Source organism: Nanorana parkeri, unplaced genomic scaffold (assembly GCF_000935625.1).
Source record: "Nanorana parkeri isolate BGI_ZX_2015 unplaced genomic scaffold, ASM93562v1 scaffold310, whole genome shotgun sequence".
Lineage (NCBI taxonomy): Eukaryota > Metazoa > Chordata > Amphibia > Anura > Dicroglossidae > Nanorana > Nanorana parkeri.
In genome coordinates this window covers 603,549-619,267 of record NW_017306578.1, presented here as the reverse complement: position 1 = coordinate 619,267, position 15,719 = coordinate 603,549, and the positions used below count along the sequence as shown (strand labels likewise).

General features: G+C 40.0%; 1 protein-coding gene across 1 annotated transcript in view; it reads right to left on the bottom strand.

The window, feature by feature from the left end:
- Positions 1–15,719, bottom strand: part of LOC108788172 (rod cGMP-specific 3',5'-cyclic phosphodiesterase subunit beta-like) — a gene marked incomplete at its 5' end in the record, with an annotated part of 59,535 nt that overhangs the window by 37,544 nt on the left and 6,272 nt on the right. The window contains 10 exons of the mRNA XM_018557897.1: positions 638–703; positions 3,099–3,242; positions 5,064–5,213; positions 6,257–6,304; positions 7,596–7,662; positions 9,451–9,515; positions 9,667–9,741; positions 10,445–10,585; positions 13,151–13,240; positions 15,346–15,498. Of these exons, the coding sequence (XP_018413399.1) occupies positions 638–703; positions 3,099–3,242; positions 5,064–5,213; positions 6,257–6,304; positions 7,596–7,662; positions 9,451–9,515; positions 9,667–9,741; positions 10,445–10,585; positions 13,151–13,240; positions 15,346–15,498 (999 nt within the window). The remainder of the gene's footprint in view (positions 1–637; positions 704–3,098; positions 3,243–5,063; positions 5,214–6,256; positions 6,305–7,595; positions 7,663–9,450; positions 9,516–9,666; positions 9,742–10,444; positions 10,586–13,150; positions 13,241–15,345; positions 15,499–15,719) is intronic.

The window sequence follows — 15,719 nt, the reverse complement described above, 5'->3', positions numbered from 1 at the left end:
TGTATATATATATATATGTGTGTGTGTGTGTGTGTGTGTGTGTGTGTGTGTGTGTATATATATGTATATGTATATATATATATACACACACACACATAGTGGATATATATATATTTAAAGAAGAACTCCGGGCAGAATAGAACTTAACCCTTGCAGTGGGGCAACTCCTGCATTGCAAGGGTTAAGTGCTCATTTTGGTTTAGGATGTAAAATAACAAATATATACTCACCCGAACATTGATCCAGCCTGGCTGCTGGACTGGTCCCTACAGCCTTTTCTCTCCCACCGCTCTGGCGTTCCAAGGACCCGTGAGGCTGAGTGGGACATTCCATTGCAGTGTCCCTTGGCACCCTCACTGGTCCTTAGACCACCGGATCGGAAGGGGAGAGGGGCTGCAAGGACCGGTCTATCAGGCAGGCGGGACCAAGGTTCGGGTGAGTATATCTTTGTTATTTTAGACCCTAGACCAAAATGAGCACTTAACCCCTGCATTGCGGGGGTAGCCCCACTGCAAGGGTTAGGTTTTATTCTGCCTGGAGGTTTTCTTCAAATGCTGTTATTAGTATTATTAACAGTATTATTCACATTTCCTAAAGAAATGCAGCTACAAGTTCCTACCATTTATTTTCTACGTACAATTAGTTGTGCAATTTCATCCTCCTCACACTGTTCAAGCTCCTTTCCAAGCTTTGTACGAGATGGCTAGAAAAGACAAGATAGTACAGAGCATTCATAAGGTAGGATGACTTTGAGTAATATTACAATAATGCACATGAGGTAAGAAAAGGCTAAAAAAAAATGTTTACTTAGGATAAAATTGCTATGTTCCATACAGACTTAATGCAACATTTGTATTCATTTGTCTAACATTTTCCCCCATCCATTCAGACTTGCTAAATCAGAGGTTACATTTGATATAAAAGATAACTATGGGGTAAGTGTTTTTCCCCATAGTTCTCTTTAGGGTCACGGGAGGACATATAGCAACCTCCTCCAGTGACACAAAGCTCAGTATATCGCAGACTATTGCTCGCAATATACTGAGATCGCCGCAGCTGGGATGGATCCTGGCAATACTGTCGTGATCCACCCAGCTGCGTGAGTGACAGCTGGCTCTGCCTATCTAGAGGCAGAGCCAGCTGTGCCACCCCTCCCCCATATTTTACTCCAGTCAGAGCTGGAGGATCGGAGAGGGGAAAGGGGGAATGCCTGCTGGGAGCGGTGACTGACAGTCACTGCTCACTGCAGGGAGACGATCGGGAAGTGAGCAGATCAGCTGCATGTAACTGCTCACTTCCCGATCAATAGAGCCGACCTGTGACAGCTTCTTTGTCACATGTTGGCTCAAACTATGAGGATGAGTGGAAATCACTCGCCTCATAGTTTTCCTTTAAGCAATTTTGCTTATTGTGTCTAAGCCTGCTTTTTGACAACAAAAGTGTTCTCTGCTAGGCAGGAGTTTTGGGTTCACTGGTGCCATCATGGTGACTCCTCAAGAATCACAAACTTTAGGTCAAACAATTTCCAGGATCACTACAGAAATATGGAGCAACATATAATGCACTGCAAAGCCCTGGTCAGATTTGTCAGAAGCCAATAATCTGAAGGAATAAATTACCCAGCCCACTTTTTATAAAATGACAGGCTTAGGGCAGCCATATCGTCAGTGTGTGTTGGAGCTCTTAGAGGGATGCAGTTCTGTGTAGGGAAATACTTTTTTATTTATTTATATTTTTTCCATTATTTTGACATAAGTTCATGTCCTCCATGACAGTGCCTGCCTTCCCATCCCAAATGGCCAGAATTGAATAACAAGATAACCCCCACCACCAACCCCCAACTTCAAAGTAGTTTGCTGAAAAGTTTGCAAACTTCAAACTTGAAGCAAAACTGTTTTGAACTGAACCCGGGCAGATTCACTCATTCAGCACATAAAGTACACATCAAATACCCCTGATCTATCACATGCACAGGAAGTGGGGCTTGTTTCCCTGTATGTGGACTTTGTGCTAATAACTTATTTTGGAAACCCAAAAGGTCATCCTATGGGTGTACAGGAGCTAAATCCTACCAAAAGCCTCTTCTCTTTAGGATCAATTTGCTATGCAGTAGCCAAGGAGATCATTGCTCAGTCCTGCTAACACTGGTAGAATCAGCACTGATCATGTAATGTCGACAGGCTCCTTATTTCTCTTACAGTACACAGGTGTTTATCAACAAAGCCACCTACTGAGACTTAGGGGGTTATTCACTAAGGAGCCAAAGGATCCAGCCGTAGCTCTCTTCGGCCGCCTCTGCCCTTTGGTTCAGCCAAAGCCGACCGATCTCCACACAAATGACAGCTTACCAGTTGTAATGACAGATTAGCGTCCCTAAATGACCGGGGGATGCTGATCTGTCATTAAACAATAACAACTGGGCGGCGCCAGCCGTAACAACACGGCCGGCTCCACCCAGTTGTTAGTCATAGGCCGGGACCTGCTAGAGGACACTGGCAGGTGCCGGCTAATAGGAAACAGTTGGACGGAGTTAGCTGTCACCGCTAGCTCCACCCAACTGTTTTTGTTTTGTTTTTCTTTAAAATATTTTTATTTTTTACTATTTTTTATCATTCTTAAAATAATTTTTCAACTTTTTTTGTTATTCTTTTCACTTCTTTTCTATCCAAAATCCAAGCCAAATGCCGCTTGGTGGCATTCGGCTATTCACTCACTGCCGTTCGGCCCCTATGACAATAAAGGCAAACGACAGCGAGTTCGCTGCCGGAGCTTCAGCTCAGCCGATCCAGATGTTGGATCGGCTGAGTCGAAACTCCTTCTGCACTTCGGCTCAGCTGAACATGCAGAGCATGTTCAGCTGACGAAAGGCAGTCAATGTACGGCTGATTTTAACCGATGTGCGGCTGAAATCGGCCATACAAGCCAGCAGTGCATAGCCGAACAGCGTTCGGCTCACTTCACTTCGGCTGGGTTATTCGCTCGGCTGCCTTTGGCAGCTTTGTGAATAACCCCCAAAGAAAGCAATGAATTAAAACCTCATAAAATACAAATATATTAGCATAAGAACATGACAGAATGTACATCACAAGATAAATTACCAGGATGTCTTGAATTTCTTCCTTACTACACTTCACATGGTACATCACCATATCTTGGGCAATGTCTTTGCGATTTTCCAGCTTGTTCATCCTGTCATAAGTGTCAGTGTTCAGGACAGACCAACCCAGAAACTGAGTTAAGGACTGTGAAAAGAGTACAATAATTATTGTTTGGTTGTTTGTAAATCTGCAATCTCCTGAAGCACATAAGGCTGCACAAGGGTTGATTTACAAAAGGTAAATAATCTGTTAACTTTGCAAGGGAATTTGCAGTTTGCAAGGGAATTTTCTCTTAGCTTGGTGAATAAGGTGAATCTCTGCTGACTTCCCTCATCCAATCATGTGCAAGCACATATACTTTCTTTTTTTTTAGTTTCCTTGCACATGATTGGGTATTTGTTGCAAAGTGAATTTTCACCTCATTCACTAAGCTAAGGGAACATTTCCTTGCACAGAGATTATTATATTCTTGAAAACATATATTAACTATACAATGTACAAATTGTTTAATGATGATGGTAAAATCAGTAAATAACTGTTCACTCTAAGGTTCCTAAAGAGGACAAGAGGACTTGTTTGTCCTCAAACTGCAAAGAGGATTCTTTACTGTTAGAGCAGTACAATAATGGAGCAGACCAGGTAATGGTGTCAGCTGAGAGTATAGATACGCTCAAAAAAGGTTTAGATGATTTCCTTGGTGAAAACAATATACAGGGGTATGGGAATTATTAGAAACCCATATATTCACACACACAAACATTAAACTAGATGGACCTGTGTCCATCTTAACAGCTAGGGATGCACTTTTCATATACCAGTGCCGATACTTGGCATTTTCACGAGAACTACCAGGGTTGCAGCGGTTGCAGCTGGGACATGGCTCTGGCGCTCCACCACTGTCCTGAAATCATTAGTCTGTATTGTTTTAGAAAAACTGTCACATGATAATAAACAAAAATGTATCAGTACTTGTACTTGTAAGTACTTGGGCAAGTATCAGTACTCGTACTCGCAAAACTGGTATCTGTGCATCCCTTTATTTATATTTATAAAAACAAAATCATACAATAAAACAGAGATGTACAAATCCCAGGAGCTCCGTGCACTCCTTACACATGACAGCTGCCTCCTAACTTTTGCATTTTTCTCTAGTCTAGTCTTGGAGCTGGAAAAGTATCTGTACTTGTACCGAGTACGGTACTTGGTATCGGTGCATCCCTATTAACAACTATGTAACTATGAAAAGTAAAAGATCAACAATAGGGAAATTAGCTAAACTGATGAGCTATAGTAAGTAGGCCACAATGTTACATGTTGCATGTGGTATGTTTTTGTGTTCCAAAAGCATTGTTCCACTTACTACCTGCATATTTCTCCATATTAAATAAAATTGTCTCCAGAAGGAGGTATCATTCCTCCCTTGATAAACATCTTAGTTATGCAAATGGTTTGACTTCTCTCCACTTTTCAAATCAGAATACATTTCAAATTCAGATTTTTCTAGCCTACAGATGACCTGTAAACCAAGCGAAAAATACTGCATCATAAATGCAGAATATACTGTATACCAAAAAGTAAAGAATGCCAAATACCTTCATTCTGTGGGGGGTATTATGTCCATTACTTGCATTAAATACAAAGCTTGTGAATGTCCTCAGAGTTTTTTTTCACATGCAGTGACTTCGATATTTACATGCCCCAAGCCTATGTTTTCCTAGGCCTAAATGCCTACTCATTCACAATTCAGGCTTGAATCTATGAAAAGGTTTTTTTTTTTATATAATCCCCATGTGGTCATTTAGAAACTTGATGCTCAATGTATTATGTAAGTGAATATAAGAGAATAATGGATGCTTATTTATTTAAAACAAGTACTTGAAACTTTACAGTGGTAGTTTCAAATTTTCAAAGTTTGTAAGCATACTTACAAACATGCATATAAACGCATACATAGAGGTACTGTACCTCCATTAGTGTTTCATCCTGCTCATCAAAAGGTTTTCCATCCTTCCTGTTGTAAAAAGTGGCGACTCCCACAATTTCTTCCTTTTTGTTTACAATAGGCAGTGATAAGACATTTTTGATAACCCATCCACTTTCATCCAGTGGTTCTCTCTAAAGAAAAAATAGACACAGATGAATGGTGTTAAGACTCATATAGACAGCAACAGAGCAACAGTATATAAACTTATGTAGTTGTGAAGTGTTGTATTGATGACGGGAGAGTCGGAACACTGTGTAAAGTCTTCTCCAGCACATCCCAAAGATTCTCCATGGGGTTAAGGTTTGGGCTCTGCGGTGGCCAATTCATGTGTAAAAATGACATCTCATGCTCCCTGAACCACTCTTTCACAATTTGAGACTGATGAATCCTGGCATTGTCATCTTGGAATATGCCTATGTGCCATCAGGGAAGAAAAAAATCCATTGATGGAAACAAAACGGTATATTCAGGTAGGCAGCTGACTTAATTTCTTGGTCACACAACATTACTGAACCTAGACCTGACCAACTGAAGAAACCCGTAGCTCTAACCTATTTGCTTAGCTAAATCCATTTTTTTTTTGCCAGGCAGTGTATATCTTATTGAATATCTCTCAAGCACCCTGACTGTACAGGCAAAGTAAAGCAGTCTGAAAACTGGCAGTGTTTCCAGACATAATTGCAGAGTGCACCTTAAACTATGTATAAATAAGCACATCTGGCTGCTACGTCAAAGGGTCTATTTGTAAACAATTTGCAGAGCCATCTGCCCAGGGAATTTCTGTGATTGTTTGTTCTGTGCAAATGGAGGCAAAAATTAATTCTCTTAGTATAGTTTCTTTTCAGGTTGAATGTAATACTCAAACAATACAGCATTATGGCCACTAGATGGAGCTCAGAAGCATAGACAAAACATTATTATATTAATACAATATTGGGAAAATCCAGTTTTCTCAAATTCATTAAATTATGCTACCTTGTGTGTGAATGGAGTTGATAAATCCATCCAACTTAGGTTTGTACGCCAACAACCATTATCTAACTCTGTCATGTCTTTAGAAGCCAGCCATACTACAAAGCCCTTAATAGTTTTCAGTTATTCAGCCTTTCTTTTTTGTTAAACAGCTTCAAAACACACATTTAGGAAGTTATATACTTAAATGTTTAATTCTCACCTGGAATTTGAACATTTCATCTGCAGCTGCATTCATAATGTTACAAATCTTGAAGGGACAAAAACAATATAGTTTAAATAGTAAATTGATACACATCCAGCTCTACAAGTCCTATCATTTTCCTAAGCTTTTTTACATAACAGATGTTTAATCTGTAGTTGAAGGTCTACATTTATTTAGATTGTGAGCCCTCGTAACCATCTTGTTTTGAATTGTAACTGTAATGTCTTCCTTATATTGTAAAGCGCTGCACAAACTGTTGTCGCTATATAAATCCTGTATAATAATAATAATAATAACAATATTTGACAGGATATAAACACTGAGATGTAATTGCACTGGACTCCTACACGGGGGTACCAATTTGTGTGTAGAGGTTTCCACATATCCATCTGAGAATAAATGTAGTTGTGTTTACAGTGTACTTTAAAGTGTATAGTCAAAACATTCTGTAGTTGTAGATATTGTAGGTGAGGGTTACATTCCCTATCAGAACTTATACAGTTATCGTTGCCTAGAGAAGGTCAACATGGCCAATTCTTGGAAACATTGCACAGCCGCTGACTGTAAAAACTGAGCCTTGTTTAGGCACTCTAAAATATTTCAGTTGATCCAGGTTGGGAGTACACTGTAGGGCAGGGGTAGGCAAACTCCAACCCTCCAGTTGTGGTGAGCCTACAACTTCCATCATGCATCTGCCTCTGGGAGTCATGCTTGTGGCTGTCAAGGCCGTGACACACTGCACGCGAAGCCGTGCAGAGCGAAGCAAAGCTATCCGGCACGGAGCTTTGCGTGCAGTGTGTGAGCTGAGTGCAGTCAGATGATTGACTGCACCTTCAGCCAATCGGCTCGTCTGTAACAACCGGGCAGACGTCGCATCCCGTCGCGCCGGTTTATACGCGCGAGCCGATTGGCTGAGGTTGAAATTGTTCATCTCGGCACGCTCAGCTCTGCGAGCTCTCGCAAGCTGAGGTGCCGAGAAGAAAGTGACATGACACACTGCTCGCAAAGGCAGCGCGCCACCGCTCCGTGCTGCTTCGCGTGCAGTGTGTCACGGCCTTTAGCTTATTGCAATGTCTCATGGGATTTGTAGTTGCAGCACAGCTGGAGGGCTGGAGTTTGCCTATCCCTGGCATAGGGTTTACTGTATAGGTACTTTACAAAGACTAAAAATAATGATTTGAAGTTATAAGTATAAAATACATTTTCAATAGAATACCAGATACGTGTTAATAATTAATTTTGTAAAGTATTAGTATTTAACACTATTTTAAAATGACTAGTTTTATATTTAAAATCAAATGTAAAATTCTCTTCAGTTGGCATTAAGTAAACTTACAAATCCACTTTCTGCCACGTATGTGGGAAGGCCACTAGTAAGAGCCCAGTGATCCGCTGGAGGATTCCTGGTATAGAAATACATAAAGAAAAATGTTGCAGGTAATGCAGCACATATTTAATATTTTTAAATACTATTAAAGGGGTTAAAGTGAACAATTTTGTTTCTCAACTATGTAAACACAGCAGTACCTTTAAAAAAAAAATTGAATCAGCTTTTTTTACATGCATGCCTCCTTTCCTCAAAATGTGCATGATAAACAGGCTAAACAGCACAGTAACTGATATGTACACTTTTATAAAAAGTAAAAATGCGCATATCAGTTATCCCAGCTCGCTTCCATGATGGACTACGATCTCAGTACAAATTAGTAAACTAAACTAAACGTGAGATTGTAGTCCATCACAGGAGCGAGCTTGGAGCGGTGGCTACTTTACGACACTCACAGGGAACACTCAACACTCCCGTGCCACCAGGTTCACCATCACTTGCTTAGGATATGGTCCTTTAAAACTGTCCTTTAATCTTGGATAGTTGTTTTTTTGGGATGGTTTGAGATTTCTATTGGCAGTTAAGCTTAAAGTGACACTAAACTCAGGAGTTAAATCTTAAAAATGCATTCAAGTACCCTAACTTTTAACAATAATGTATCTTATTTGTGTATCAGCTGTAGATCCTCAAATCAGCTCTGAATTGGTGATGACACTGTCCTTCCTTCTGGAGGGGGGCTATTTTTGTTCCTCATGGTCCCTGTGTGTGTTGTAAAATAGTCACCACTCCAAGCTCACTCCTGTGATGGACTACAATCTCGCATTTAGTTTACTCATTTGTATTGAGATTGTAATCCATCACAGGAGAGAGCTTGGGGCGGTGGCTACTTTGCAACACTCACACAGACCATGGGGAACAAAAATAGCCACCCTCCAGAAGGAAAGACAGTGTTAGTATGTATTCAGAGATGATATGAGAATCTACAGCTGAGTGATACACAAAAAGGTTACAGTATTGTTAAAGGAGAACTATGGGGTTAGGGCTTTTCCCCATAGTTCTCCTTAGGGTAACGTGAGGACACAAACTGGCGTCCTCCCGTCACACTAAGCTCAGTATACTGCGAGCTACAGCAATTATGACTGAATCCGCACTGCTGCGTGAGTGACAGCTGGCTCTGCCTATCTAGAGGCAGAGCCAGCTGTACCCGCCCCCTCCCCCGTTCACTCAGCGCTGGAGGATCGGAGCAGGGAGGGGGGAATCCAGTCCCTCCCCTGTCATGGCAGACGCTCACTTCCCGATCTACTGAGCCGACCTGTGACAGTTTCAGTGTCACAGGTCGGCTAGAACTATGAGGACGAGAGAAAAGCACTCACCTCATAGTTCTCCTTTAATAGTTAAGGTACTTGAACTCCTGACTAACTAACCAACTAGGATCACCTTGGACCTGACTTGTTATGCCTTTCTTTTTTTATTATTCTATTCTTATTATTAAAGGGAAAAAATCTGAAGCAAAGCTATTCTTTCAAATTTTTACTTTCATTAAAAAAAAAAAAGTAGGCATGTTCCAGTTTAGAAAATTATGGTAATATTGTGATTGGTTCATCCAGTTTTATTCTAATTATTTAGAAATTAGTTAGTCCCATGGCAGCTTGTTACTTTTATAGATACCCAACTGCGAACATTAGCAACTTACTGGTTTTTCATCTGTCACTACTCAAGGCTAATTTTAAAAATGATGAGAAGAACTGTATTGGCTAGTCAAATTTCATTTTAATTAATTAGAAACGAGTCCCACTGCACTGTACTTCTTATTAATGTGTTTCAAACTTCATATTAATGCATTTCATTTTGTAAATACACTTACGGTATGACTTTAATGTCTTCTTTTCCATGCAAAGTATAGTCAATAACCTTATAAAATACGATTTCCTAAGAATAAAACACAGTCATGAATGTTATAAATGGGTGTATGGGTGCTATAGATAGATAGATAGATAGATAGATAGATAGATAGATAGATAGATAGATAGATAGATAGAGAGATAGATCTGTTTGATATAACAGATGGATTTTAGCTTACCCTCCCATCTGGAGTACGAGGTCCAGTGTATGGAGGAACCTCTCCCATCAAGACTGGCCACAAATCAAAGAATTCCTAAAGAATCAATTAACAGGTAAACAAGACAGGCACACATATACCATAACATATAATTTTGAGGTCTTACAAGCCCTAGCGCAGTCTTCCCAATATTACAGCATTAACGTACACCTCAAGCCCAAACAATTTTTTTTCACTGTCTGTCTTCCATTGGGAGATTTTCCTTCACTTTGTGAACCAAGAAACCATATTAGGAAGTAAAAGGAAATCTTCCCAAAATAAGTGAATGCTCTTTTAGTTATTACAGGAACAAGTGTGCTCACGGGAACATTTCCCCTCTATTCTTGTTCTGGTGACAACTCAAAATCTAGATTCTCCCTCACTTTCAGTCTTGCTGACAATCGTCAAGCAGGACAAACAGCGAGTGTGACTTTTCCCATCGAGGACACAAGCAGCAATACAAACTTCACAAAGTGTCTAATCCTTCTCCATTCTATATAATAATTCTCAATAACTTATAAATAAGAAAAGAAAGCAAAAAGACAAGCTTATAACTGTTACCTTAATATAATGTTGCAGTATTTTAACACTGTATTGGTTAAGAAGAAATGTATACTATTGGTAATTTTTTTCTCTGAGTGTTACAGATTCTGAATGTTATAAAGATCTTAAAAAATGAAATATATGTTATAGCTGTAGCCTGTACATGCCATTTCTGATAGCTCTATATATAGGGTTGTATCTGTGTATTGTACAATACCTTTTCTTTTGTCATGTCTAGAAGACCAACAGAGTATCTGTCACAGTTTAAGTACCCTCTCACTGTGTAAAGGGCCTTGTGGAATTGTCTTTCAATGTCTGTCAGTTCTTCAAACACTTTGTTTGCTGACCATAATAACACCTAGGGATACATAAAAAAAACTTTGTTCTGTTATACAGAATCACCAGCAAAAAGCATAGCACATTATCGACATTTTCAGTCAAAATAAAATTATATAATATGTATGATTGCTGCACCAGCCAATTTTTATTTTAAACCTGAACTTTGGGTTATTAGTTTAGCTGTTTTACCGACCAAAGGAAATGTATTTCCATCAATCTAATCCTGAGATTTAAACAGCATTGCCAGACTGTACAGCCAAGTAGCTGATCACCTGTCTTTCCCTACCCTGTGATTGGACAATGAAGGAGCAGCATCAGTGCTGCCTTGTATTGGCGTTTAAGCAGCATGACCCAGCTGGCCTTCACCTACCTTGCTGATTTGCTGGCATCTACCCAAATATGGCATCTACCCAAATACCCCAAAGACTAAGTGAATGAAAAGAGATTGTCAGGGTATAAATATATACAGTATATATATATATATTTATATATACCCCAACATTCCTCAACTGTGCATAACTGTAGGGGGATCAGCATCACTTTTTTCATTATCCAGAGTTCAGCTTCAAATTGACAGAAAATTAAAATGCCGTTTCACAGCTATGGAAGTATGGGAATGATCTTTATACTGTTAATGAACACCCACGATTCTTATTCTTTGCTTGTGTAGTTAGATCACTGCTTTTCCCAGATGTTTACACAGAGCTTGAGGAAAAATGTTTAGGGATTTGCAGCCAGTGGCATTCTTAGCATATTTAGAAACAAGGGCTGATTACTTTTTTTGCAAATTCTTTGTTTATTTATATCCACATGCAGAAGAGAACAAAGGTAGCAAGCAATAATAAACCGTTTGCTAACAAGAAAGGTTGAGCACATATACAAAATTACAAGCCAGACCAAGGGAAATGGTATCTTCAATAAGGAAATGGCAAATGCACAAAACATTAACTATTGTCTAACTATTATATAACTATTGTCTTGAAATCGTGACTGTGTATGTTGATAGGGATATCCACTACAAGGGACTTTTTAAAATCTATATAACCAACAAATAGAAAAAACAGGGAAGGAAGGAGATACAGAAAGAAACGAGGGAAGGTAAAAATCAGGTTCTCCCCAGAAAACTTCTGCCCTCGTCCAAAAAGAGGAAAGAATGCCAATAAAAACAATATTTATTGTAGGCTTCCATTCTATCCTGTTGGGAGTAAATCATACTTTGCATTCGACTGATATCTTTTACTTTGCATGATCACATGGTGATAGAAGGTGGGGATTCCTGTCTCCAACAGGCTGGGCTACATGCCTGTCAGGATACCGTGCGCGGGTGTCCCCACATGCAGGTACCCACACGGGAGAACCAAATGCTTGGCCACACCAGACAATGCCTATGAGCTTGTGAACGTATTAGACACACCGAAATCATATAAACACAAACACCCCACCAACACCCACAAGTAATAACAACTAACTAAATGCAAATGCAAACACAGACAACAGGGCAAGTGAAACCTGGGGAGTAAGGCAACACAAGGGGAGCCACGGAGCAATGGTTAGGGTACAAGGGGGCACCAGGATGCAGGAAACAGGTCACAGGAAATAGGATACTGGAATCAGGTCACACAAATCAGGTCACAAGAATCAGGTAACAAGAATCAGGATACAGGTCATATGAAACAGGATACATGAAATGGCGACAATACTGTGGCACCAGGCTCACTGCAGGTAGGGATTAAATACCCTCCCAGATCAGCATCAGGTGGTGCCCAATTGCTGACACCTGCAGATGAGCCCTGGAAATGCAGGACTTGGTTCCAGAGTCCCAGTGGCACCTGGAGGCGCTCCACTGGCTGCTCCAGACAGCCACTGGCTGCCTGGAGACACCTGCAGGGGAGCACTGGAACTGCTGGATCTGGTCCAGCGCCACCTGGAGGTGTTCAGATCCCTGACAATGCCTTTGCAGCGTTTATGAGGTGTCGCAAAATTGTTTTTTGTGGGGATAGAATTATGATGCAATAAGTAAAAGGTTGGGTCTCGAGGAAGATGAAATTCAGTAATCTGCTGAGAGATCTCCTAGTCCTTATCCTAAAAGACTCTCAGTTTGGGGCAGCACCAAAAGTTAAGAAGTAGAGTACATCTGTCTCATCTGCATCACTACATCACCAGCACTGGTCTGAAATTGACAGCTCGATATGGTGGGCCTTCACTGGGGTCAAGTACCAACAGGTGAGAACATTATAACTAAGCTCTAACACTCTAGAGCAAATAGATGTTTTGAGGGAGAAGAGGTCTGATTATTTTTTTAACAGCCCTGCCACCATGCTCCTCTCTGTAATTTTTATTTTTTTTAAACGATGATCATGAAATTAAATGAATACTAAAAACAGAGTAAATGAAGATTTTCTTGTATTTATGATCATACCAGTCATAAAAATAAAACAAAATAAAAGGTTTAATGATGAAATGCATTGCAGCAAAAAATAGGGATACAGCTCAAGGGTTTAATTGCGGGGCACATGGTGTGCCACTTTACTACCAATGCCAATATCATTTATGAGATAGGAAACATAATTTTCAGCTACATTACCTGACCTCGACGTGTCTCGCAGTTATGGAGATAGCTTAGGTGATAGATTTTCAGGTTTAAGGAGGCAAAATTTAAATACTTTAAAAATACCTGTAAGTAAAAAGGAATTACAATTACTAACAAATGTACATTACACGAAGCATGCAACTTTAATTATATGTGTTTTATTCCATTAATACTTGTAAAAAGAAAAGAAAAATTGTTGCCCTGATGAAGGGTCCCTGTGTGGCCCCGAAATGTTATAATTATTGCAACATGTATGATGATTTATCCGATTAAATGGACTTTATCGTTTGAATATTTTCCACTGAGTGCTGGTGATCCCTGTTCATTTGCTGTTTGATGTGCACGGCAACAATCTGAGTTTCTAGATTTGAACACAAAAGCACAAATACAAAACTAACAATGGCAACTGTGACCTATATAAAACCTCTGAGCATGGCCACATAGTTCTGTGGACTGCTTCTTCATTCCATTAATATTTTAGAAAATGTCAAATGGAGGGAAAAAAGAGCAGTGATTGAACCTTATCCACTTTAAGTCAACTGCTTTACTAAAAATGTGGAGCCACCACCTGCTCTACATATCCTTTCTATGTGCTATCATATCCTCCCTTGATAATACACACTGCTTTTGCATGACACTTCTCTGACTAACTTTATTGTGGCCTCTCATTTACTGCTTTACTTTCATTATGTAGTGTTAGTGTCATGTTAATATTCCACTTCCAAAAACTGTTCAAAATAACACTGTATTTAGGTAGCAAAAGAAATTGCAATAGTTTTCCCGATACAACCTGAAAGTGTGAATATTAAAGAACAGCTCTAGACATCTACTAACTTGTAAACTTTTTTGGGTCTGGTGTTGGGAGATTCCTGTTGTCTATCCCGGGGGTGTCATGGTAGACCTTACGTGACTGATTTTCCGTATACTGTATCCCAGTGGTGAAACCAGCAGTGGCTATTTCCAGAGTTTTGATGGGTGTGAAAATTAGAAACATTTGGCTGAAAACTCTGCAGGTTCACTGAAATAAGGATCAAAACATATTGCTGTGCATAGCCTATTCCCCTCATCAGCAAGAACCAATAATCTGATGGAATGGATAACCCAACTACCTCATGTTATAATGTTTTGGTGTTAGGTAGGGTTGACAAATCTGTATAGGGATAGAAACTATGCTATATTGTGCTTTTCATTTAGGCATTGTTACATGTTCCCCATGGCAGTGATGTGCGTCCAATGCCTTTTTAGAGAAATAACATATACCACTTGTAAAACTTTATAACTCCAGGACAAATTTCAAGAAGTCCTACCTCAGCACTTTCTCCTCTGATGCATTTCACCCACCACTGGGCTTAATCCTAGAGATTATCCCTATAATAAACCCAATGTTGGGTGAAAGGCTTTAAAGGAGGAGGTCCCTGGTGGGGCTTATTGAATTTTGTTCTGGAGCAACACATTTTTTCAAGCATTTGATGTTATGGTGAGTTGCCAGCTGTTTTTCGCTGGATGTGTTGAGAGTTCTAGGTCAGCTGAGGGAGTGATCCACTAGAAAGGATTCAAAATCGAACTTTGAGGAAGATTTGGTAACCTGGGCAGATTCACTCATTGTCAACTAGCAAGAGGGTTTGGCATCACTGCTGCTGAACATGTGATAAAATGTATGGAGAATTTTTCTTGGGCCGAACTTTTATCAGCTAAACAGAGGATCAATCCTATTTCCTATGTACCTATTTTTTTAGATTAAAGGAGAACTATGAGGTGAGTGAAAATCACTCATCCTCATAGTTCGAGCCGACGCGTGACAATGAAATTGTCACACGTAGGCTCAATAGATCGGGGAGTGAGCGAACACTTCTCACTCACTCACTTCTCGATCTGACAGTCACGGCTCTCTGCAGGGATTCCCCCTTTCCTCTCCGATCCTCCAGCGCTGACTGGAGGAACGGGAGGGGGTGCGTACAGCTGGCTCTGCCTCTAGATAGGCAGAGCCAGCTGTCGCTCACGATATCTCGCGATATACTGAGCTTTGGGTCACGGGAGGACGCTAGTATATGCCCTCCCGTGACCCTTAAGAGAAGTATGGGGAAATACACTTAAGGCATTATTTTAGACATTTACAACTCAGCAGGTTGTGGAAAAACAAATTATTTATTTAAGGTGTAACAATTTTCAGTATAAATTTTAATACTTACATCTTCATCATATTTTGTAAAGAAAGATCCATCGGTCTTGTTGACTGCCATAATAACAGCAACAACATCTTTGCCATTCATAATTGGTGTAGCCAGTACATTCTTTGTTTTGTATTCTGTAAGCTCATCTGCAAATCTGCTGTAGACGGTACTCTGTGCCGTAGGAAAAGGAAGACATTTTTACATTTAGAAAAGGAAATGATTTGTTTTAACAATTTACAAAATGTAATGTAGAATCCAGGTCGACCAAGAGTTTGACCCAAACTCTAGCAGCTAATTACCAATGATGCAATTCCTGAACTATAGTCAGGTACCATCAGCGGTGTATTTAACTATTGTGCTGCCCTAGGCAAGGCAGCAACGCCGCTCCCCCC